General features: G+C 31.5%; 1 protein-coding gene across 1 annotated transcript in view; it reads left to right on the top strand.

Moving 5' to 3' along the window:
- Positions 1 to 1,062: 1,062 nt before the first annotated feature.
- LOC132723771 (uncharacterized) overlaps positions 1,063 to 26,884 on the top strand; it is a gene marked incomplete at its 5' end in the record, with an annotated part of 29,057 nt that continues 3,235 nt past the window's right edge. The window contains 23 exons of the mRNA XM_060708547.1: positions 1,063 to 1,197; positions 1,372 to 1,746; positions 2,272 to 2,424; positions 2,813 to 2,950; positions 3,287 to 3,454; positions 5,052 to 5,140; positions 5,411 to 5,659; positions 5,875 to 6,037; positions 6,536 to 6,622; positions 7,481 to 7,650; positions 9,493 to 9,634; positions 9,868 to 10,104; positions 10,337 to 10,504; positions 10,809 to 11,405; positions 11,808 to 12,083; positions 18,154 to 18,321; positions 18,588 to 18,709; positions 20,238 to 20,475; positions 20,709 to 20,815; positions 21,490 to 21,741; positions 22,320 to 22,441; positions 22,767 to 22,927; positions 23,202 to 23,317. Coding sequence (XP_060564530.1) covers positions 1,063 to 1,197; positions 1,372 to 1,746; positions 2,272 to 2,424; positions 2,813 to 2,950; positions 3,287 to 3,454; positions 5,052 to 5,140; positions 5,411 to 5,659; positions 5,875 to 6,037; positions 6,536 to 6,622; positions 7,481 to 7,650; positions 9,493 to 9,634; positions 9,868 to 10,104; positions 10,337 to 10,504; positions 10,809 to 11,405; positions 11,808 to 12,083; positions 18,154 to 18,321; positions 18,588 to 18,709; positions 20,238 to 20,475; positions 20,709 to 20,815; positions 21,490 to 21,741; positions 22,320 to 22,441; positions 22,767 to 22,927; positions 23,202 to 23,317 — 4,433 coding nt within the window. The remainder of the gene's footprint in view (positions 1,198 to 1,371; positions 1,747 to 2,271; positions 2,425 to 2,812; positions 2,951 to 3,286; positions 3,455 to 5,051; positions 5,141 to 5,410; positions 5,660 to 5,874; positions 6,038 to 6,535; positions 6,623 to 7,480; positions 7,651 to 9,492; positions 9,635 to 9,867; positions 10,105 to 10,336; positions 10,505 to 10,808; positions 11,406 to 11,807; positions 12,084 to 18,153; positions 18,322 to 18,587; positions 18,710 to 20,237; positions 20,476 to 20,708; positions 20,816 to 21,489; positions 21,742 to 22,319; positions 22,442 to 22,766; positions 22,928 to 23,201; positions 23,318 to 26,884) is intronic.

Raw genomic sequence — 26,884 nt, 5'->3', positions numbered from 1 at the left:
TCATGCTAAAGATATCCTAAATAGAAAACTATACAAATTCATTTGAATAGATGTATTGAAGTACATACAAAGATAAACGGTACATTCGCCCGAGTTTTAATCTGTGCGAATGAAAACGAAAGTTGAAAATGCGTGATCTATTTACGAATAGCCAATATTTTAGTGTAATTTTCTGTACTATTAACTAAATTGGGACTAAGAAATGAGTTCCTTATAAGCAATAATTCCTTATAACCGTGTTCGCTATAACCATATATTTTATATTAAATAAAGAAGGCCAAAATTCGGGCCAAAATAAATTGTTCCCTATAACCGGAAGTTCGCTATAACCGTGTTCGCTATAAGTAAAGTTTACTGTACTATTAATATAGCATTACTTATACGATAAAAGTGACAAAATGTCAACATCCGATTTTAAATATTTTCCAACATCAAAATCTTCATTTTACTGCGATAAAGACAAAACAGTATTGCAACCACAATTGTTATTTATACACGTAAATACATAGAGGATATTCAAGTTTTTTCTATAAATACATGATTTACTTTCATCGAGTGGTATGAAAATATATATTTCATGAGTGGCGGTAGCCACGAGTGAAATATGATAATTTTCATGCCACAAGATGAAAATAAATCATGTATTTATAGAAAAAACTTGAATTTTCTGTTTATTATATACATATTTCTCTTTTTTTTGCGATAAAATTTGAAAGACTTTCGCTTTAATTTTGTGTACTGGCAGAATTTAAAAGAAAGTAGTCCCGCAAGACACCAGTGAAAATACGGAAAATATGTTTCACTGCAGTGAGAAATAAATTTTTACAGTGAAAATACGGAAAATGAAAATACACATTTTATTTCATCAATATTTCTCAATATTTCATTTATAAGTATATAATAAATAAACATTTGTTTTTTCCTGAAGTTTTAATTATAGATTATTTATATTTAATATATATAATTGGTAAAACATACGGGTACAATTCATTTTGATAGACATTTCTTACAAATTTCTTTCTTTAAAATAGTCATATTTATGTCATTTATTTCTGATTTAAGTGGATGCTGCAAGAATAAAGAATCTATACATAGACAGAGAGACAGTAAAGGCATCCCAAGAGTTGTTAGATGCACTGTTTACTTCCAAAGCTCCTGGTAAATGGAGATCATTTGTTGATTCCCTTGAAAGTGCAGGTACAACTTTGTCTTTGGTTTATTCAATTACGTAAAGATAGCTGGATAATAATAATTTTACTTTGAGTCATCAGTAATAAAACAGAAATTAAAATAATCTTCGGTTATTATTGAATCGTTTTGAGAATTAAGTTGTTGTCAATGTTTCATAACATTTTATCTTTGTATTCACAGAATATCCTTACCTGAAGGAATTACTGTCATATCAAAATAGATATGACGCGTTTTCATCATCACGTGCTCAGAAAATATTGTGTTTGTTTACACCGTATCTTGAACAAATGATACATGCACATGAGTTTGTGTCAGAATTGAAGACAAGAGGCGTCATAAATGCAGCTGATGAGGAACTTATCCTAAAAACATATGAAACTAAAGGCGACATATACTCAACAATGATTCTCCTTGATAGAATGCAGTGTAGAAAATCGCCCCAGGATTGGTATTATGAGTTCCTAGACTTACTGATGAAGAAGAAATGCGAGCATTTGGTGAAAGAAATGGAACCTGATTTTATTGAAAATCCTTCGTCATTTATGCCTAAGCTAGGTTATGATCATTCATATTGTGAATCTCTTAATTTGTTTGACACGTTTGACTTCTAATTATAGTATCATATTGTTTTTTTCTGCCTTTTATTGGAACATGTTGTTTTATCTTTATAACATTGAAATATTTTCATAATACAAACTTTTCTTTACTCTGATTCTAAAAACATATTCTTATTGCACGAATGCGCAAACAGTATTATATTACATGCACAAATTTTGGACAAGAAAAAACGATTATGCGTCGAACAAAAAATTATAATTATGATAATAAATGATGTTAACAAGTATTGGAACGCAATATTGTTAGCTTTATCTGTCCATTAGCATGTCCGTTTTTCTGTTTATCATCAAATTAAGGAAACCGCGTACAAATATAAAGCAAAATGATATGCTACAACATTAATAATATCTGTCATATGTTGCGGTTCGGACCGGAATATCCGTCCCAAGAGGCCCAATGGGCGGTAACGAGGCTTGTTATGCACTTGAAATTACTTATTACTATTAATTATTTAATCCTTAGACAGAGGTGACGGTTTCAAGGATACAAGTGACTTAGGAGCATCTCCCTCACTGACAATAAGGCAGGACTCATCGCTGTCATCAACCGAGTACCAAATTGACAGCTTAGAGACGATCGATATAAAACCTTACGTGACAAAATCTCCTTCAGTTGGTAAGAAAATGCCGGTTGGGTATATGCAATTGTAGACAAATGCAATATCGCCTACAATAAAGCGTGCATTCTTCAAGGAAATTTTTATGCTTCTTTATGGATAGTTAGATAGGCTTGTATTTTGTACGATTATTGCAATATTTATCAGTATGTTTTCTCCTTTATGCATTGAATATAGCAAACATTTGCAAATAATAAATATTCTTGTTATATGTTGACCCTTTAGGTTTATTTAACAATGACATCAGCTCAAAAGGAGTACTGAACTATTCTAATGTTCTTGAAATGGTGTATTGCTAGTTTTAGTACCAGTACATGTGACTACGTATTATTTAAAAGCAAACAATACGAAAATAAAGTATCTTTATCAAATTTGCATAAACAATAGGTATATATAGGCGAGCAAACCGCAAACCTGGAAATACTGATGAACAGAACAACCGTGAAGAAGAATATGATGATGATGATGATGATGATGGAGATTCATTGGGGTCTGATTATGAAAATACAAGTGTTGAGACTGCAGGTATGTGTCTTGCTATATGTTTGAGAAAATGCATATGCTTATACATGCTAAATTTAATACAATCATCACCATATTGATTGCTATATGTGTGAAGATAACAATTAATTATAATATTTCTGAAAATACCTCTAGATTAATTTTTGTCTTTAAAATACATAAAAATATAAAATGATAATCCTAATGCCTGTTAAAAGAACATGCATAGCATAAAAAGTCTTATTATGTTAATGTCCTTCTATCAAATTAAGGTCGTTGGTGAAATGGTGCTGACAATGTTAACACTTCAAGTTTCATAATCATGTTAAATAATCAGATTTGTGTTTTTTATATCTATAGTTTTGGCTTCGAACACAACAGCTCCATTTCAATTGCGCAAATATCAATTAGAACTTGCAGAAAATGCAGTTCTTGGAAGAAATACAATCATTTGTGCGGAAACAGGATCTGGAAAAACCTGGGTTGCTCTGCATATCGTACAGCAGCATTTACAAAATGCTAGGAACGGTAAGAAAATGATTCTTGTCATTGTTTTCTCTTTCTATTGTTTAATGATTTTTTTGTCTTATCTTGTTGTTTCTTTTCATTTTCTAAGCAATAGCTAAGGAACATACCTTACGTTTTTTATGCCCCAGAAGAACAGCATATTAAAATCGAACGGTACGTCCATCTGTCTGTGCGCCCCCATTTATTTCGTGTTCGTGTCAGGACTGTTACATTGACGATGTGTCGCGTCAAAGAATTGTGTCTGTACATCAAAGGTCAAGGTCACAATAACATTTTTAATTTCACAATATCAAAATTAGAACCAATATGTACACACATTCGTGTCCGGACTGTAACTTTGTCATCCTTAAAGAATTTGAAAAATACTTGGCATAAATGTCTGCTATATCAAAAAGACGTGTCGAGTCCAAAAACCATGTCGCTTCTTCAAAGGTCAAGGTCACTATTTCATTGTGAATTTTCACATTATCACAATTAGAATTAATAGGTTCACACATTCTTGTCTGGAATGTAACTTTGTCATGCGGAAAAGGATTTGAAAACAAACTTGGCATAAATATCTTCTACATCAAGACGACGTGTCGAGTCCAAGACCAATGTCCCTTCGTACAAGGTCAATGTCAAACTTATAACTTGAAGGATTTACACATTCCTGTCCGGACTGTAACTGTTCATTGTAGGATTTTTTAAACTTGGCACAAGCGTCTACCACATCGAGACAAGGTGTCGCGGTTAAGGCCTATATCACTACCTAAAATATCAAGGTCTCACTTAGAGGTTGAAGGTACACATTTGTGTCCAAACTTTAGTATTGTCATGCCTGGGAGGATTTTAAAATTACATGGTACAGAAGTCAAACACATCATTGTGATGTGTTTAATTTAAGACCAATGTCCGTTATAGTCAAAGGCCAAGGTCACACTTACGGTTTGAAGGTTTCATATTATCACAAGTAGAGTTTTAAGGCACATTTTTGTGCACGAAAGGAGTTTTAAACAACGTAGCATATATGTCTGCCACACGAAGGCGACATGTCGCGTTTCAAGACCCATGTCCCTACCTCGAAGGTCACTTTTACAGTTAGGAGGTACTCATTTTCTCAAGAAAAGTTTCAAAATACACATTCGTGTCCGGACTGTAACTTTGTCATGCATTTAAGAGTTTTAAAATTACTTGGCGCAAATATCTACCATATCAAGACAACGTATTGTGTGTAAGACCCATGTTCGTACCTCCAATGTCAATGTCACTCTAATAGTTTTAAGATATTTATACTCATAAGAAGAGTTTGAAGGTACACATCAGTTTCCAAACTTTAACATTGTTATGCAGAATAACTTAGCACGTATGTCTACCACAACAAGATGATGTGTGGCATCCAAGACCCATGGCCAAAAGTGGTAGTTTGCTATAAATAGCACTTCATTTCACAAGAACAATATTAAGCAATTATTTACTTTCATTCTCTTTTCTTTTCATAATACCTTTCTACAATGCTTAAGAAACATTTTCAGGGGCATTCGTCACTTTTGAGTGACAGCTCTTGTTTTAAAGTGCAATGTATGTATTGATTCATTTTACACATGATGTTATTAAGGTCAAAGGAAGGTAGTGTTCATGGCCAGGACTGGGGCTCTAATCAAACAACAGTCTGACAGGTTTAAAACTTATCTTCCACAGTTTCAGGTAAGCGATATCGATATCTTTAAGATATCCATTTAATGCGTCTGGTTCTTCCGTACAACTTTTCTGAATACTGACTCTTACATTGACAGATGTTAAATAATTTTCTAAGCTGCCACATACCTTAACTCAATATCAATTTATTTTTCTGGAACGTCGGGATCTTTTATTTAAATACGTTTTAGCGTCAAGGTTTGCATATTGCTTAAACTGTTGTCAATTGGCAAACGTTTGATAAAAATAATAGCTTATCTAATTATGTTTATTTTGCAGACTCGTTTAATAACCGGAGAAGATGACCAATCAAGGATGTTAAACATGTTTTTAGAAACTTACGACATACTATGTTTCACACCTCAAATTCTAGTAAATAATCTAGAAGACAACGTCATAAAAAGCCTGTCAGAATTTTCCTTGTTGATACTTGACGAATGCCACCATACGAGAGGAGATGGTCCTTACAGTACGCTAATGAGAAAATATCTAGTGGAAAAATCCAAAACAAAAAAAGAAATGCCACAGGTTACTTGATAATTTGTCGACTGATGTACATTCAACCTCTTAAACATTTGCAAATTATAATGAACTTTAAAATGAAAGTATAAATAGTTACATATTTGTTCTTTTTTCTTTATTGAAGATTTTATTGTTATTTTAGCAAATTATCTTAATTGTCTAAACATTTTCCTTTTTCTGCGTAAAAGAATATACTTGGTTTGTCTTTTTGTTAACTTTAGGTAGTAGGTCTGACAGCCTCTATTGGTGTCGGCAAATCTCGAACAGATCAGGAATCGGTTGATTACATTCTGAGGGTATGTTCTTGTCTGGACGTGAGAATAATTTCAACGGTAGAAAGAAATTTTAAAGAATTAAAGAAACATGTCAGCATTCCTGATGAAGGTATATATGTGTTTATTTATTTTCAAACTTCAAGAAATATTATTACAGATATTATGCATGAATTTTATTTAAGAAAACAATGAATGTACATGATGAACTCACAAAGAACAACATGTTTAGGCAGTAATTAAATATTATTAATGGTCCGTTGATGAGATTCATTTCAATGACATTTATTTGCAGAGAAAAGATAAGAATCAATTGTATTTCAAGAACAGTTTATAATCATGCTAAATAAAATCTATATCTCATTTTAATTTTGGAAAGACATAATGTTATCAATGACTTCCCTGTTAGACTTTGGAAGGATATCCTAAAAATTTATTCAAATAATTTAGTGTTATGTTATCAAAGACTATTTTTAAAATGTCATCTTAATCATTGAAATGTTTGATATGAATAAACAATCCTCATAATAATTTTATACTCTACAACTTGTTTTGTAAATGCATTATAGCTAATTTATACCCACAAAATGCCATTTTGATGATTTTATAGAAACAATACAGCTTGTAAAGCAGAAAGATGACCCTTGTAAACATTTTATATTGACTGCAATGGAAGAAACTGAAGATATGTTGCAAGGTATAAATTTTATAAGCAATCGTAGTGTTCTCAGCTTATAAAGCTAGACATATGTATAGTAGTATGTCTGTACTTTGAAAAATAAACGTTTTATTTTTGTACATGAATGCTTCCAAAATACCTTCATGAAATGATATATTTGTATATTTCCTTATCAGCTTCTTCAAATAGCATAATAATATTTTATTTCGGAACATATTGTTTACTTTACGTACTGCATGCATAAGTTTAAAAACAGAAGCGTCCTAGGTAACGACTCTTTCAGAAGTTAACTATTAGATTGTGAAAACAACACAATGTTATCTCCTATATATTCAAAGGATTTTTTTCGTAATAATTTTTACTTTTTACAGCATATTAAATGATATGTGCAATATAAATGCTGTCATAAAGTTTGAACAGCAAGAAAGACTTCTTGTTATAGAAGTTCTAAATTGTCACTGTAGTCGACTTGATCTTATTGAATTCCTTTACACTTCCTGTGTAAAATTTTAAAGGTTTTTCTCTAGTCTAACAAAAAAGTTCTATTTGTGATACGTGTAAACTATTAGTTATAAAGATATTTAACTAGTTACATGGTCCCATATATACGAAGCTTTGAAAATAAAACCCGAACTTCAAGGCCAGAGTTATATTGCAAACAACCATTAAAATATGGCCATAAAACATGTCAGGAATATTTATCACGAATTTATAAAGAAAGTTAGATTTCTTCACAAATTCACAGCAACAGTATTATAAAAAACTATTATAAACGTCGCAATTCACCAATGAAAACGGACGTTACAAACGTGTAGTATTATAAATGTGACACACAAAGAGCATAGAAATATGATCAAACATGTTTTTAATTTTTAGACAATTCATTGATGCAACCTGATATGATTGATCTCATGGACAAGCAGCCACGTGACCGAGAGTCTCAAGAATACAATAAATGGACAGTTGATGTAATGAGAGCTGCACCTTTGAAGGTGGTTGACTATGATGTGTCCAGAGATATAAATAGTTGTGCAAAATACTTGAATGTAAGTTTCTGAAAAAACAATTAAGTGTATATACATATCTTATAATGGGAAAGTACATAAATCAATTAATTAATTACTTTAAAATTTCATCATAACAGGTTGAAAATATTTGCATTTTATCATCCTTAGATATAGAACAAGACAATATTTTTAGCTGGTTTGAAAGATCGTTAGTTTGTGTTCCCTAACAATGCTTCAGTAGCAGTAAAATAAGGAAATGTGAACCTTAACAACCCAACATTTCAACTTAACATATTTACGGTACCAATATGTGTTTTTAGGTCATTTCTGGCATAAAGTAAGTGTAGATATTCATGCTAGGATTGCCTGTCTCTTACATAAGCGGATTTGTGAAGCCCATGACATGCTATATCTTTTTATGAACATTCGGTCAAATCTTAGACCAAAACAAGCAAGGCATCTGTATCGGGTAAAGGTTAAGAAAAGTTATTGAATGCTTATTGAGAACTAGTTTTTCATAATCTTATTTTCATGAAATTTTAATCAAATGATGATAACATGAAGACTATGTGACAAGTAAAAGTGGCAGTGTGTGGGCTTATCGTCCATGTCACATTTAATGGCGGATCTTGGACATAGTAAAAAGCGACAAACACCTGGAGATAAGCTCCGCGTTTTTATTTAGCCCAATTAGTCGCACACGACGTAATTTTGTCATAATGATCGTTGTAAAACTTATATTTTTCTGTAGTAAACTGTCTAAATTAGAGACATGTGTGTCAACTGGTGTGCTATTTCAAGAGTCCTTAAGTATATAATGGTATTTTTATAATTGTCTGAAAACTTATCAATGTATTCATTTACAATAACGGCATATTAATATGCTTCGAGTATAATTTCTAAACTATCAGTGATTCCTCATTGAAACTACGACTTGAAAAAAGTGCAGTGTGAAATAACCATACCTCTTTATAACTTAGTTTTAATCATATCGTATTGAAGCTACACACTGTTTTAATAACTCAAAGTAGGAAGTGTAAAAGAACCATAACTCTACTTTGATCAGTTTTAAAATTAGCTTCCTTTGTCCTGAGAATGGTATTTGAATAAACTTCACACACTGACAGATATCGGTGAAAGGACGTGAAGTGTGAAAACACATTATTCTACCTTGCTTGATGCTCCGTTTATGAAACTTGAAACTGTTAAATAATGCTTTTCCCGTGTAAAACATCTAAACTATTATTTATATCTGATTCAAATTTCAAACAGTTGTAGAGACTAGGGATGGAAAGTGCAGTGTCAAAGATTAATAACTCTACATTACTTAGTTTTTGAATTATGTCCCTTTGTAATCTTTAATGATGTTTGTCCGCAGAATAACTTATAAGTATTGAAGGAATTTCAATGAAATTTCACTCGGTGATAGTTACTAGTGAAATGAAGTGCAGAGTCAATTACTTTACATAGATTTATAAAGTAAACATTTGTTAAAAAGTTTTCTCATCATTTGGCAAGTAGAATCACCTTGACAGGAGTACAAGCTTGTTCTTGCAATGGTGGTTTATATGTGCTTACAGAGTCAAACTCATTGAGTTATGTCTTATTGTCCAAGAACTTAGATATTTGTCATACAGCATTTGGTAATAGATATCTTCAGATATTTCAAATAATTATACAGCCTTGATAAGATGACAAACCCTAATAGACCTCATTACTGACTTTAGATTATAATAGCGTGACCGCTTCTAGCAATGTATCTCAGATGAGCGATCCATGGCCATCGTGACCCTCATACTGGCATATTCTATAGTATAATAGATGCAATAAGCACAAATGTAATTAAAAATGATATAATATGTTTTTTCTTAAATCGATCAGATTTACAACTCGGCCCTAGAGGTTAACAAACTCTTGCTTTCGAGAGATGTCATTAAGTATTTGGCTGAAAAACACAGACTTGAAGGGGAAAACAAAGACAAACTAACTGAGATGGAAAAGGAGCTGTTCAAAAATCTGCAAAGTAGGTTCATCGTTTTATTGTTAAATTTAATGATTGATAGTTAGCTATCGTTGTTGTTACGAATTTATCACGAGTATACTCAAATATCACTTTTAATTTTGATGCAAAGAATTAAGGAAATGATGCCATTATCTATGATATACAATAATAGTTGGGAAATATAACTGTTCATCTTCAAAATCCTAAAAAGAAATAATAACGGTACCATTGATTTCACCCATTTTAATTGTCAGATGTGCAGAAAACAATAAACGTGAAAGGGAAAAACACAGAAAATCCAAATGTGAGGATTTTGAGCGACACCTTACGTAAGATGCTTGATGACAAAGGGGACGATTCAAGGGCCATGGTTTTTGTGAAGGCAAGAGCAACTTGCAGATCTCTTGCTGCATTTTTGGACAGGGATCTCCAGAGTAGTGGAGTAAAAGCGAGTCCATTATATGGAAAGGAAAATCGTGGTGGAGATGACGGTATGACAATTTGAACTTTCTATTATTAACGCAAAGCACTACAGCGGTTGAATATTATAACTTTTAATTTCATTATTATAATTATAATTAATTATAATATAATTTTCATTTACACGTGGTCAAAACATTTCATATCTAACTTGACTTACCAAACCCCTAACTAGTTGATTTTTCATATTAACGGCAGTGTGTTATTTGTTCCTGATTATATGATTTTCATTATTGTTAACAGGAATGACAGAAAGTCAACAAACCGAGATACTTGACAAGTTTCGCAGTGGATTCTTCAAAGTTCTAGTATGTACATCTGTTGGGAATGAGGGTATAGATGTACCTGATTGTAATATTGTTCTTAGTTACGAGTATTCCGGAGATGAAATAACAAAAATACAAATGAAAGGTATTGAACTTTCTCCTAGAAAAAAATTACTTGACCAATTAAATTGAGATTTCAACGTAAACATTTGTATTGGTTAAAACTATTACCTCTTTATTGATATATCAGCAAGTTGTACTAAAACAAACCCGTGTCAGCCTGTTTAGTCTTAAATATATATGTATCGGTGATATTTTAAAGTTTTCTATAATGTCAAAATATTTTATACATCATTCAAAACTTTAAAAGACCAATATGAAAACAGTTTAAACCATACCTCTCAGTCGACATATGTATCATTTGTTTCATCAATAAAATATTTATTCAGGTCGTGCTCGTAAGAAAAAAGCGACAACAATCACTATTGGAAGTGGTAAAGTAGTAGAGAAAGAAATGATTAATACATACAAAGCTGCAATGATGTATAGGGCAATGAATATTGTAAAACAGTTGGATCCAAAACTCATCAAATTGAAAGTTAATGCCTTCCAAAGTGAAGAAATACATAAATACAGATTTAAAGCAGAAGTTGAGAAGTTGAAAAAGAAAATGAAGTCTGATGTAGATTACGCAATTTTGTGTGGAAGATGCAACACTTTGGCTTGTTATCTCTCTGATGTAAGGCAGCTTGGATATGATCATATCGTAATTGATAAAGATTTCGCTGACAATATTACAAGAAAAGAACACAATAATCCGACAACATATGACGGCCTACACATAAAATACAAGATGTTTTGCAAGAAATGCCCAATAGACTGGGGTATAATTGGACTGAGAGATGGCTTAGACTGCATGATCCTAAAAATCATCAATTTCAAGTTTAGGAATTTGCGAACACATGGTGTGAGTACCTACAAGAAATGGAGTGATGTACCATACGCTCTTCCTAAAATAAAGTTGGAAGATCTTCCTAGATTACTAGGTAGTGTAATACCCTTTTAAAATCTAAAAGACGAAAAATCCGTTTTGATTATCATTTGGAAAAATTGACAAATATGGTATTAATTTGTTGTGTCTTCGTTACAGTTTTTGACAAGGCATGATGTTGTTGTGCTGTATTACATAAGTAAAAAGGAGGGGGCTTAATAGATAAAACCGTCCATTGCTAAAGCGCTTGACAGTAAATAGCAGTTAAGAAGTTTATCATTAGTAATTGACACTTTAGTATCAATTTCAAAATTTTAATGCTAACAAATTATTAGTTTGCTGAAAGCGGCTGTATCATTGAATTTTTTTTTTTTAAATCAAGTTTATCACCTTTTTTAAATCAAGTTTATCACACACTGAGCATTTGTGTTATAGCTCTGATAAAACTTTTCAATAGCCTCCGTAGAATCCTTCCCTGTGGAAGTTCTCAAGATGGATGATGAATCAATAGAACTATATAAGGAAGCTTTGGAAACCGGAACAACACGTGCTTATACCATACGAGTTATGGTAGTAGGGCATATGGGAGTTGGTAAAACAACCCTTACAAAAAGACTTTTTGGTGAAAATGTTGATCTTTCGTCCGACAATGAAAGTACGAATAGCATTGATGTTCATGTGAGAAAATGCAAAGTCACATTAAAAGACGGCAATTGGTTATCTATGACTGATGGTAAGTGGTAAAAATTAAAGTTTATTCCAATGGTTAATAAGTAGGTTAGTAAGTAAGGAAGAAAGGCAATAAGTAACTATGTAACAACGTACGAAGGGAAGTAAGAAAGTACAAAAGTAAGTCAACTTACCTTCCTTCCTTTCGTCCGTCCGTCCGTTCTCTTTTGTGTCGCACGTAGCTCAAAAAGAATTTGACCTAGTGTCATGAAACTTTATAGAAATGTTGATCAGCATGTGTCGTTGTGCACCTGGGTATTTTCGTGCGGATATATTTAGTATTTTTGAGTTATTTCCCTTGTCTTAGTAAAACTTTGCAATTTTCAACTTGTGTCGCACATATCTCAAAAAGTGTTTGACCTACAGTTTTGAAACCTTACAGGAATGTTGCTCAGCATGTGAAGTTGTGCACCTGGGGTTTCGCTTGTGGATTTATTCTGTTAGATTTATTGCCCTTGATTAAGTAAATATTTGCAATTTTAAACTTGTGTCACATGTAGCCCAAAAAGTATTTGACCTAGAGTCATGAAACTTTACAGGAATGTTGATCAGTATGTGTAGTTGTGCACAGTAGTATTTTTTATGTGGATATGTTTAGTATTTACTAAACCCACACCAAATCATGTGGGGGTATAATGGATTCGCTTTGTTGCGACGGTCGGTCCGTCCGTCCGTCTCCATTATCGTGTCCGCTCTATAAATCCTATACCAATTGAAGGATTTTCTTCAAACTTGGCTCAAATGTTTACCTCAACAACAGGGGTGTGCAGAACCCATGGTGCCCATGTGTCAGCTCAAGGTCAATGTCACAATTGAAGGTCAGATATCAAACAATCAAATATAAGACACTATGTCGTGTCCGCTCTGTAAGTCCCACACTTACAGAAAGATTTTCTTCAATCTTGGCTCAAATTTTCACCTCAACAAGGTAACGTGCAGAACCTTTGTAACCCTTTTGCCGGCTTTAGGTCAAGGTAACACTTGAAGGACAAAAATTGACTTAGAAAATATTCTTAAATTCTAACATGTATTTGAATATTTCTGAAACTAGAAAAGGTATTTGCTTGAAACTTAAAATATATGAAGTGTCACAAGTAAGATAAACATTATGCAGGTCAAGTTTCATGACTATGTTTTACATTTTGATAAAGTTATGCCCCTTTTTAAGTATTCAAATTTACAAACAATCAAATATTAGACAATATATTGTGTCCGCTCTATAAATCCTGTACTCATGAAAGAATTTTCTTCAAACTTAACTCAAATGTTCACCTCAACAACTGTTTGTGGAGAACCTATGTAACCTTTGTGCCGGTGTAAGGTCACACTTGAAGGTCAAATATTGACTAAGAAAATGTTCTTTAATTTTAACATGTATTTGAATATTTCTGAAACTAGCACATGTATTAGCTTGAAACTTAAAAGATATACGAGGTGACACAAGTTAGATATATAGGGCAAGTTTCATAACTCTGTTTTGCATTTTTACAAAGTTATTAAAAGTTTTTAAGTCTTTAAATTTACATAAATCGCATTCATCGATAGTTCTAGTTGCCCTTGTTTGCGTAGAAATTTACGATTTTTAATTTGTGTCGCACGTAACTCCAAAAGTATTTGATCTAGTGTCATGAAACTTTAAAGGAATGTTGCTCAGCATGTGAAGTTGTGCATTTGCAGTTTTACTTGTGGATTTATTCTGTTTTGTCAGATTTATTGCCCTTGACCTAGTGAAAATCGTTCCATTATGTTTTGTTATATGTTACTCGAGTGCTTGAGTTAGAATCAACCAACTTTGCAGGAATAATGATCAACATCACTGTGAAGGTTGCACCTGGGGTTTTGCATGTGGGTTTTTTGAGTTATTGCCCTTGACTTAGTATAAATTTGCAATTTTCAACTTGTTCATGTATAACTCAAAAAAGATTTTACCTGTAGGTCTGAAAGTTTACAAGAATGTTGGTCAGCCATGCACCTCGGTGTTTGCTTGTGGATTTATTCAGTATTTGTAAAGTTCTTGCCCTTTAATTAATAAACGATTTTTAGTTTTCAACTTGTGGCACATATAGCCTAAAAATATTTGACCTAAAGTCATAAGATTGACACAACAGTGGAGTTTGGGGGCACCGGTGTCCTATGGACACATTTCTAGTTATCCTTTAAAACAACTTGATTTTAGAATTTAGTAGTCCCCATATGGGACTATAGGTTAACCTTCTGTCCGTCTGTCCGTCCGCTCTCAAGGGACAGTAATTATGTGGCTAGAGGGACAATAGGTAACTGTTCCTACCCTTTGATGTCATTCATTCCGTAAAGCTTTCATGTGGCTATTTTCTTTTGTGTGATTTAAACGAACAAAAGAGAGAACAATAGAGTAGCCACACTATCACTGTCCCGTTAGAACTTTCGGCTGTCAGTCCGTCTGTCCACAAAACTGGATCCCGCGATTACGCAAAATTACTGAAAATATTTTAATTTATGAAACTGGATATATGGATAAATAGCAGTATGGAAATTATGTACGTCTTTTTTCTTTTCTTCTAAAGTTGAAAATTCTTAATGCTATGGCAAGAAATAGACAGAAAATATGGCTAATTTAACACATTAACTGGATCCAGTAATAACTGGTAAGAGTCTATGACATCTCGACCCCTTGACACCTCGACCCCTTGACACCTCGACCTCTTAGACATCTTGACCCCTGGCACTTAGACCCCTAAGACACTTAGACCCCTTAAATATACATGACATTTCGACCCCTTAATTAATGTATTGTTATATTTGGAAAGACCGTGCTTTTTTAAAATAAAAAAACAAAGTAATGACTAGCTTAGAACATTTTCAGCCGTTTATTTATAATTTATGTAAATTATCTACAAAAACAGTAACACAAATAAATATGCATGTACACACGTTACAATGAAATAACAATAAATAGAATACGCAGACACTATCACTCTCTTTATATACATGTATGTAATAACTACAATATTTACAATATATACACTTTTTGAAACTGTATTTTTGTATTTCTTATTGATAATCTTTTTTTTTCAATTATACATTTCCTTGTCTGCTGGATCAACGGAATTGTCATGATCAGGTGTTGCTTGATCTGAAGGAGCGTCACTGCAAATACTACAACTGAACTGTACAACGCTTAAACGTTTACGTGCCATGTAATAATCGATTCTACTGATACCGGCAAAATACAAATTTTTCATCTTATAACAAAATTAAAAAAATAAAGTTACGTTTATTGATAATACATGTATATACCTTTCTAATGAGCGATAATCGGATTAGTATTGGTCAGCGCCGATGTTAATCCAATTACGTGTCACTGAATAAACACATACATGTATGACCGATAATTTGATTAATAAACGGCATTCGCCAATGTTTATCCTATCACGTGTCACTGATTAAACATTTACATGTATGACATTAAACCAGCACACGGGAGATGTATGATGATCATTTATCAAAGTCATTTTCATTTTTATTTTTGGTCAAAATATCTTTGAAAGTGATTAAATGTGTATCAAAAATAAATCCTTATTATTTAATTATTTTTATTGGATACAGTTTAACCGCTGATTATAATTTTCACCGTTACGAATTTTAATTGTTTTAGTAGTGAGTCATATACATTTTTTGTAAATATCTGACAGACCAAGTCAATTAATATATCTTCAACTATATCATTTATCTAAAAGTACTGATTTTTATTTTATTTTGATAAATATGGGGGGTCAGCTTCCGTAAATAATTACGCAGTCAATAATTACATTTCCGTAGACTATTACACTCAATTGATTTTCATTTAGTTCATTGCCAATGTAACATTATTATGTCTTACAAAACAATAACGTTTACAAATTTTTAGTTATTATTGATACGACTTTCGTATGAATTATATGTAAATGGAAAAATGAAACATTACTCACTAGTGTTGCAGGTTCTGTGTTGCACCTTCTCACAAATATCACATGTAACGGCATGTTGTAAAGGACGAACAATCTCCTTGCACGCAATACACAAAACGGACATTATCATTTAATAAATAATCATTTAATAAATTATCATTTAATAAATTAATATGATTATGACAAATATATACACAAAAAAGGTCTGTTATAATATTCCTTCAATTCAGGCAATATTAATAGGAAACACGCTTAATGTTAATAAAACTAGGGTGTTGTGAATACTCGTTTTTATGTATATCTTCACAAATTTTAGTAAATAATTTTATTAAAGAATGTGTGTAAATAATTAGCAAAGGCTTTCTATAACATCAAAGATAATTTGTAACTTGCGATGTTATATATCTTATAAATAATTGTTACTTAATGCGCTAATGACGAAATTATAAATTAGCACCATAACATTAAACCACGGGACTTTTATCCGATTTTAGTCCGTAATTAAACAAATGAAAACTGTGATTTGTTTATTAATCACCAAAATTAGATTTTAAAAAAATGTAAATTTTGCAACTGATATTTCAGAAAAACAAATAAATTTAAACAAAAATCTTAAAGATTATATATAAGTCCTACATTATTTTCAAAATATATTTACGGTTCTTTTAAGTCCAGCATTTAAAACAGGGGTCGAAATGTCTTAGTCAGTAGGGGTCGAAAAGTCATCTTACAAGGGATCTAAGAGTCAAGGGGTCTAGATGTCATCTTAATATCCTAAGGGGTCGAGAAGTCAAGGGGTCTAGATGTCTTACTTGCACTGGAAATACTGAAAATATTTTTATGAAACTTGAAAAAGAGTTAGATGGCAGTTTGGATATTATTAATATCTTTCTTTTGTTCCTTTATTGAAAATATTGGTTTCTATGGCAACAAATAGACTGAATTTCAAGATTTCTTATTCTAGTTTTTTACGCTTTTTCACTATAAGTTATTTATTTCAAACTTTAAAGTTTCTGGTCATCAACAACATCATATATGACAAGATTTTTAACTCTAGCACAACAATTTTCAGAATAACCTCTCTTGAACTAAGAATTTTCATGAAAAAAATGTTTCTTGTTTTATTAACTTCTTTATTTTTTATGTATTTACTTCAGACTGCATATATATGTTTCTTATTAACTCTCAACATTTGTGAGAAGGCTCAATACTCCAGCAAAACTATTTCCAGAATTATGTCCCCCTTGAACTTTTTTCGAGAAATTAGTATTTTTACTCCAACGTCTTTATTACTTATAGGATTTACTTCAAACTCCCACATCATGATAATATGACAAGATTTTTAAATCTAGAATCAATATTTCCAGAATTATCTCCTCCTTAAACTTTGATTTTTTCTTATTCATCTTTCACTTTTTTTTTGTTCCTTTATGGATTTTCTTTAAAATAAACATTCATTCATTATCAACACATACATTATATCTTTTCATCTTTGTTACTATACATGTCAATGGTGTATTTGAAATTTGTTTTTTTTTACTTTGTGACTATAAATGGTATCTTTAAACTTAAAATAATTGTTCTTTGTTACACACATATCATGTTTGACAATGTTCATAAATAAAGCATCTTTATTTCAAGAGTTTTCTCCTTTTTAAGAATTTTGCTTTAAAAAATGTTATATTTTAGTAACAGGGATGTTTAAAAATTAACTTTGGAGTCTCTTTCAGCCTGGTTTGTCTGTCTGTTTATTAAACTGTTTCATATCACTTTTTTCACAAAGAATTTTCCAACAAATTAAAATAGAAAAAAGTTGAAATATAAGTTATACTTATTCATCCTGAGAAAATTGGACCTTTTGATTATCTGTTGTATAATTATAATTTTCTTACTAGACAGGGAAAGTTAAGACATTACTATGATAAAGACAAACTTACAACTCAAAATATTTAAGTTCATTGATGTCATTCATTCATTCATTCATTCATTCATTCAATGGTATAACTGAATGGAATGACCAATGGCCCATCAGAATATTGCTGGGTTTCTAACCGGTAGGGTACTTACGGATTGCTTGCAATACTATGATAATTACTTGTTAAATCTTGATCTTATGACTAAAATTCAAAGTTTTCAATTATCAACAAGGTTATTCTGACAGAAATCATAACAGCCATATTGTGTCGGAATTGATGAAATGGTCTAAGGAAAAACACATGAAAAGCAATGAAGATACATTGCAGTCGCATCAAAATGAAGCAGAAACGACACAAAACCTGCAAGAAGAACTATTGTATACTAGAACTCGAGTCGATGGTATGTTTATCGTTTAACACGTTACATCATCATTGACATTAAATTCACTCTTTTTTAACAAATTTTGTTAAAAGCAATACAAGAACTAAAAATGTACGTTTTGATAAAATCAACATTAAACTAATAATTGTTTAGAAATTCTTACATTTCGTAATCTCAAAACCGAAACATTAAACTACTATTTGTTTTAAAACTCTTTTTCTCTGCGATGTATTTTTGTGTTTTAAATCTAACATTTATGCTACATGATGATTTTTTAACGCAAGACGGGAAAAGAGAGGTGAATGAAACCGTCACAAAATATGAGAATAACGGCACGAGATCCGAAGAAAAAAACTTTAGTCCTGAGTTTGACCGGGAAGAGGCCAAGAAAAAACTTGAGTTAATGGTACTTTTAAATAGTTTATATGTTTGTCTTGTTTTAATATATCATAAAAAATATTGTTAAATAGTTTTCATTTTTAGAAGGCGCTAAAACTCAGTAGATAAAATTACCTTGAGTCGTATGTAGTCATCAATTAGCAATCATTTTAGCACAAAAAATGTTTCAATGTAATCAAAGCATTTTTTGGCTCAATGATTTAGTCATAATTCTGGCCCTCTTATAATAGTTTATTAGTCCCCTACCGGTTTACCGGAGGGGACTTTAGGTTTACCCTCCGTCCGTCTGTCCGTCTGTCTGTCAGTCCGTCAGTCCGTCAGTCCGTCCGTCCACAAAACTGGATCCCGCGATAACTAATAAGTACTGAAAATATTTTTATGAAACTTGGTATATGGATAGATGGCAGTAAGGCGATTATGTACGTCCTTTTCTTTTCTTCCTATGTTAAAAATTCTGGTTGCTATGGCAACAAATAGGCTGAAAATATGGCAAATTTTACACATAAACTGGATCCAGTGTTAACGCAAAAAGTACTGGAAATATTTTTATGAAACTTGACAAATGGGTAGATGACAGTCTTGAGATTATGCACGTCTTTTTCTTGTCTTCCTATGTTGAAAATTCTAGTTGCTATGGCAACAAATAGGCTGAAAATATGGCAAATTTTACACATAAACTGGATCCAGTTATAACGCAAAAAGTACTGGAAATATTTTTATGAAACTTGACATATGGGTAGATGGCAGTCTTGAGTTTATGCACGTCTTTTTTTTTCTTCCTATGTTGAAAATTCTGGTTGCTATGGCAACACATAGACTGAAAATATGGCAAATTTTACACATAAACTGAATCCAGTGATAACTCAAAAAGTACTGGAAATATTTTTATGAAACTTGACATAATTATGTCCTTATTATATTTACCATTTCAAAATGCTTTTACCTACATTTAACAATAACTTATTCAACCCATACAAAAGTTCTTGCCAACTAAATTCTCGCATAACCTTCACGTACAAGAATATTTATATAATAAAAGCAAAGAAACGAAAACACTAGACTGTAGTAAATAGCAAAAATATGTATAATGGACTTTTATTGTCTGGAATATTTCTTGACATAATATATGAAGGTTTTTGAACGGAACCTTGTTATACTCTTACCATAATGCTTCTACATTTTTTTTACATGAAACGTGTTATTCTAGGAAGGGGAGGACGGTACTTAGAGTGACCACTACCGTCCATTGACAGGCTCAATCAAACCGAGTCTACAACATTTTGAGTTTTGCCGTTTAAGGGAAAATATAGATAGTAATAATGCCGTGCTAAACGATCTTAAGGGATTGAAAATATAACATGTTGATACAGGCCGACACTTAACGGCCTCCACACGTCACTAGTCACAGTGATGTGACACTAAAACAGAGAAAAATATACCTTAAGTTAATACATGTACATTTATTTTCCATGGACATACATGTAATTTCACCCTTCACCTTTCTCATTTGTATAATGATGTATGTTTCTTTATAGACACTGATTCAAGAAACACAAATAGGAAGCATGCATGAGACAAATGTGACCGAAGATACCGCAGACCTGTCTGTTTGGGACTTTGCTGGTCAGCATATCTACTATGGAACTCATCAAATATTTCTATCAAGAAGAGCAGTATATCTCCTGGTCATTGACCTGTCTAAGCATGTTGACAGTTTCGTTGAAGATGACTGTTTTATTGACACGGGCGGAGAAAAACAATACAAAATATCAGGTTTGTGAAAAAATATTTTATTCGTCACATACGAACATTTTTACATACATGACTTTAAGAAAAGAGTACAAAAACAATTGAAGCAACCTACTGTTTATTGGAATCTATTCCCTTTTTACCCGGTTAGAATTGTCAATTTCTGAAATCAAAATTGTCAATAGTTTAATTGCTACAAATTAAAGAATATAATTCTTTATATAGATAGTTTTTTTAAATGTTTATGTTTTTTTCAGAATTCGTAAAGTTTTGGCTGAACTCGATACATACATACTGTCCATCGAAAATTTCTAAAGAACCACCAGTCATTTTGGTTGGGACATTTGCCGATAAACTGGCCGAGGTATTTATAATTAAATTTTTTAATAACAGTACTTTGCTTGATAGTTCATTAATAACATGCATTTGTTAACTGGCATAGTAAAAGTATATAAATAAGTGCAAAAATGTTCAGTTCATCTTGTGTATGCTTTTATTATTTTAAAGTCTGATGTCATGAGGCATTACACTTTTAAGGCAAACATTTTCATCAAATCAAATCTTACAAGAAGCGATACGATATAAATCTTCATATAGATTGAGATGTCATTTTCAGAATTGCAAGCGAATCAGTTTATATTTGAAATACATTTTAAAATGGGTTACTTCAGTGTTATTACCATGAAACAATGGTTTTAAAAAATCAATGTGAAAAATGTTCCTCACATCAGTTTTAGTTAAACCACGCGTGGAACTTAATATCCGTCATGTATGAATTGTATCATTAAGAATATGTTAAGAGTATGGCCAAACTAGTTCTGGCAAAATTTGTGATAGTTTTAACCGTATTTATGGAAAACGATTTTGGAATGTGTGTACTATATGTTAAAAAAATTTGATAAGCGTATGTTTATTTGATAAAGGTGGTCAATGTAAAATATCAGTTCTTGTCTTTTTACTACATAAATTTGAAATATTAAAATTATATGCTTCTGTTTGTAATACTTTTGTTAATACTCCATATATTGTTTACGAAAGGAAAGGCAAAATCAATCCGAAAAAATATTTTCTGACGTGAGAAAAATGTTAACGGAATTTGAAGAATTATATGAGCACTTGACGACTAAGGACATTTCAATAGATAACGCAATTAAAGACCCAAATGTTGAAGTTCTTAAAAGGAGGATTGTAGAACTTTCCAAAGCACAAAGTAATTGGGATGACCAATATCCTGTGAGATGGATTTTACTCGAAAAAGCGATAATGAGTTTTAGAGAAAGTGGACTTCCGGTAATGAGTCTTTATTTTATAATTTTTTTTAATTTAAAAAAAATCTAAGCAAGTCTGATATAGTTCGTAGTCTGTTTGTCATTTTCTTTTCGAATTTCAATACAAAGGATGCACCACTTGAAAATCAACATTTTATTTAAAGAAGTATGTAGTTTTCTGTATAACCTTATACTACTTCCACTTTGATAGATTTTTAGCTGTAAATAATGATTATGCATGTTTTGAAATGCATCTTTTGCAGTTTTTATCAGTCTCTTCTTGTCATATCCAACATGACATGATCAAATCAATAACCAAAGTTATGGTTATTAATAAAACGATTCGTTCGTCATTAATAAAATTCAGTTAAGTTTTTGTTTTTAAACTACAATAAGGCATAAAATAAATTGTTTTTTTTTAATTATGCATTTAACCAATAAGTTATCTTGCATCAGTTTAGCGTTCAAACATAAAATAAAGCACCAAAGCTAGAACTGCATAATATATATTATTCTAACATAAAAACTGTAAATTTAGCATTTCATCAAACATTGTATAATTGTACATCATCATATTTTATTTATTTTGTTTGATTTAAGATATTGGAAAGGAAAACTCTCATGGAGGTCAATGAAGGACACCCTTTGTCTCTTCTTAGTTCAAAAATGCTTGATTTATTTCTGAGGTTTCATCATGAGACAGGCTTGATATTATACTTTAGGTACTCTTCATTTTCTACATATTAACAAAAGTTATTATCCATGACTGTAACGACCAAAATATTTGATACTGGAAGTCAGACTTTAAATATGTTGAATTGTAACTTTATATCGTCATGACATTTACCAAATATTACTGTTTTTTAAACTAATTAAAACTGGATTCAAACGTACAAACATGTAAAGTCAATTTTATATGTCATTTCTATACGTTTTTCGCTGAAAATTCAATTAATTTGTATATACCACAGCAAACAATACCCTTAAAATTAGCTAAAGTAATCTGTTTGTATCTAAATTATCTTACAATTGTGTTTGCAATTTTAGCGATGAAAACTTGAAGGACTACATTTTATTAAAACCACAATGGCTAGTTGATGCCATGAAATGTTTGATTTCTGCGAAAAAGTTCTGTCAGAAGGATGTACAGCTCTATAAAATGTGGCATTCATTTGACGATACTGCTATACTTAAAAAGGATTTAATAGGTCATATATTACATACATGATTTTTAAAATCATTTTTTTCTTGAGCAGTAAAAAAAAAGCATTGTTGCAATATGAAATTTAATGCTTTTCACATAGGTTGATTTAACATTTTACTTATTTATTCATTGCATTATATCTATAAAATTCAATGATTGGCATCAGATTTTAAATGGAAGCTTATTTCTAAGACGTAAAACTAAACAAAAGACTCTTGTTGACATTTCTGTTTTGTTTGAGTGAGTATTATAACAGATCTACATAATGTATATTTTAGACGCAGTTTGGAATTCAGACACACAATTCGCAAAACACAAAACTGAAATACTTCATTTTATGCAAAAATTGGATTTGATTGCCAAACCGCAACAACACTGCAATGGCAATTCAGAGGTAAATTTTGTCCATAAAAATATAAAACACTATATGTTCAAATATGTCCAGAATAACTTTTTTGGAGCCCGAGCTTTTATTTGAAAGTTATGTTTTAGTTTTAAATCCATTTAATTGACTGAAGTAATAAGGACAGACAATCTCAATATTTTACAAGTAGCTTCTGAAACTTGATAAGCAAGTGTGTGTGTGTGTGTGTGTGTGCGTGTGCGTGTGCGTGTGCGTGTTTGCCTTGTAGACCCCTAACAAGAGTGTTCAAACCGCCAACCCTGTGATCAAAATTGGTCCCTACGGAGGTCATGATATTTCTATTTAGACACAAAAAGTATTCTCTTGCAAATATTAGTGGTAGAGCTAAAATAATAGGTATGTAACATTGTCTTGTTGACCCCAAAAAGATTGTTCCAATTGTAGTCCTGTGGTCAACATTGACCCTGTCCCGGGGCTTAAAGGTATACTTACATGTATAACGTAAAAATGATCTTCTTCTTCTTCTAAGTTACACCTAACATTTAGCGATAGAAACATTGTCTTGTGTGCCTCTACCAAGGCTGTTCAAATTTTAGCCATTGTTTTTTATTTATATATAGAATTGTCAGGATTGTTCAAATTATAGCCCTGTGGTCAAAGTTGATCCCATTCAAGGGGTCATGGTTTTTCACTATTATATGAATATATATAGACCTTTTTACGACGCGCACCGTTGCAATGAATAATCGACCGGAAGTAGTATTTTCTCGCTCATGCGCGATCTGCGTAGGGACAAAAGAGCATAGAAATAGAAATTCATGATTATTCCAAGTTAGTTTAAGGAAGAAAGTAGAAAATTAAACAAAAAAGATGCCTTTATAGCTTTGTAGCTGTTTACGATCAAGGACCTGACATTGACGTAATTCTTGTAAAAAATGTGGAAATACAAATAGAAAATAGAAGAGGTCAACTGAATTGTTGTTAGAATAGTTAAGTATAGAAATAAATTATAATAACTTATAAACTTGAGGTTAATTATAATTCTAAAAAATCAGAACTCGTGATAATGATTTTTTTTGTTTCAAGTTTACCTGATTTTTACCTTTATCTGATGTTACTGTGATGCTAAACCGAAGATTTTAAGTCACATTAACATTCAAATATTTTTTTAAATCTTGTAAATTTAAGATGGGTTTATCCGGTTCCTCGTAACAGATGCAAATGCACCTTACACTATTTGTCACTTCACAAAATTCATAAACATTTATGAGATTGGTATATGTAAAGATAACTTTAAGTACGATTTTTATAATTTTACGTGAATAACAATGTCATGGTACTATAATTAACGTTCCGGTTGAAAGACATTGTAAACTAGCTGAAAACTAACAGCCTGCCACGTGTCAATCTGTTTGAAACTTACCGCATTGCCATTCTACTAATTCAAAGACAAATTGTGTAACGTTATGTTATACAGTGGTAATAATATTTTATCCTTAACACCCTGCTGTTTCAATGTAAACAAGCAATTATAGTATTGCAAGCAATCCATAAGTCCCCTACCGGTTAGAACCCCGGCGACATTCTGATGGGCCATTGGCCATTCAATTTTACCAGTAAATGAATGACATGAATGAACTTAAATCTTTTGATTTCTAAGTTTGTCAATATCACAGTACAATGTAATGTGTTAAGTTTTCCTGCCTAGTAAGGAAATTATGTTAATACAACAGATAATCAAAAGGTCCAATTTTCTCAGGATGAATAAGAATAACTAATGTTTCAACTTTTCTCTTTTTTAAATAAATTTGTTGGAAAAAATCTTTAAAAGTGATCTCAGGAAACAGTTTTTATGAACAGACAGACAGACAGACAGACAGACATACAGACAGACAGACTGAATGAGACTCTAAAGTTATTTTTTCAAACATCCCTGTTACCAAAATATAACATATTTTAATGCAAAATTCTTAAAGAGAAGATAACTCTTGAAATAAAGATGCTAGATTTATGAACATTGTCATATATGATGTGAGATTTACTTTAAGTTTAAAGGAATGAAGAAGTTGGAGTAAAAAATACCAATTTCTCGAAAAAAGAATTCCAGTTCAAGGGGGCCATGATTCTGAAAATTGTCTTACTAGAGCATTTAACCTTCTCAAATTTGTTAAGTGATAATAAGAAACATATATATGAAGTTTGAAGTAGATACATTAAGAAATAAAGAAGTTATTTAAAAAAGACAACATTTTTTTATAAAAAAATTAAGTTCAAGGGAGTTAATTCTGATCATTGTTGTGCTAGAGTTGTAAACCTTGTCACATATGATGTGGTTGATAACCAGAAACTTATATTTTAAGTTTGAAGTAAACACCTTAAGAAATAAAGACCTTATAGTGAAAAAGCTTAAAAATTTAAATCAGAAATCTTGAAATTCAGTCTATTTGTTGCCATAGCAACCAGAAATTTCAATATAAAAAGAAAAAGAAAAAAAAAATTGCATATTCTCAAGACTGCCATCTACCCATATTTTAAGTTTCATAAAAATATTTTCCGTGCTTCTTGAGTTATTTCTGGATCCAGTTAATGTGTTAAATTTGCCATATTTTCAAACTATAAGTTGCCATAGCAACCAGAATTTTCAACGTAGGAAGAAAAGAAAAAGACATGCATAATAACCATACTGCCATCTATCCATATTAAGTTTCATTAAAATATTTTCAGTACTTTTTGAGTTATCACTGGATCCAGTTTATGTGTTAAATTTGCCATATTTTCAAACTATTAGTTGCCATAGCAACCAGAATTTTCAACATAGGTAGATAAGAAAAAGACGTGCATAATCTCCATACTGCCATCTATCCATATATCAAGTTTCATTAAAATATTTTCAGTACTTTTTGCGTTATCGCGGGATCCAGTTTTGTGGACGGACGGACAGACAGACGGACGTACGGACAGACAGACAGATGGACAGACGGACGGAGGGTAAACTTAAAGTCCCCTCCGGTTAAACCGGTAAGGAATAATAACGGATGAAAAAGTCATCTTATGATAAACAGAGGACTTTTATATACACTGTTTGATCATTGAATTATTAGTCTCGTTTATTTTTGTAAATTGGTTATAATATCAATTCACGTTTTAATACTTATCACTATAAGTCATCCCAAAATTACTTTTTTCCCGGGAGAGATCATTTGAATTACAGCCTTTAAGTATGATAAACTTTAATTATCGTTTTGAGTTTGTGCCGTACACAGAATGCGCATGCGCGAAATGCAACATCCCTTACTATGAAAAAATCTTATTGTAAAATGTCTATAGTAAAAATCTAAAAGAAAAAATATCGTTCAAAACTACAATGGAATGCATGAAATATTGTCTACTTAACCTCTACAAATTAAAGCCTTGGGGTAAAATAACCCTCCCCACCCCGTGATTTTAAAGCTGCAGCTATCAAATTTGAACTAGTCGCAAAATTAGAGATGCAAAATTGACTTTTAACATTTGTTGACCTAGATTTATACCCACTGAGCAAATAAATACATTTGTACATTGTCTTTCATCTCATATGCTAAAATTAAAAAAAAACTT

Source organism: Ruditapes philippinarum, unplaced genomic scaffold (genome assembly GCF_026571515.1).
Source record: "Ruditapes philippinarum isolate M1 unplaced genomic scaffold, ASM2657151v2 ctg5030_1_1_1_1, whole genome shotgun sequence".
In the NCBI taxonomy this organism is placed as follows: Eukaryota; Metazoa; Mollusca; class Bivalvia; order Venerida; family Veneridae; genus Ruditapes; species Ruditapes philippinarum.
Note: the sequence above shows the minus strand (reverse complement) of the source record. Positions and strands in the feature narration are given on the sequence as shown.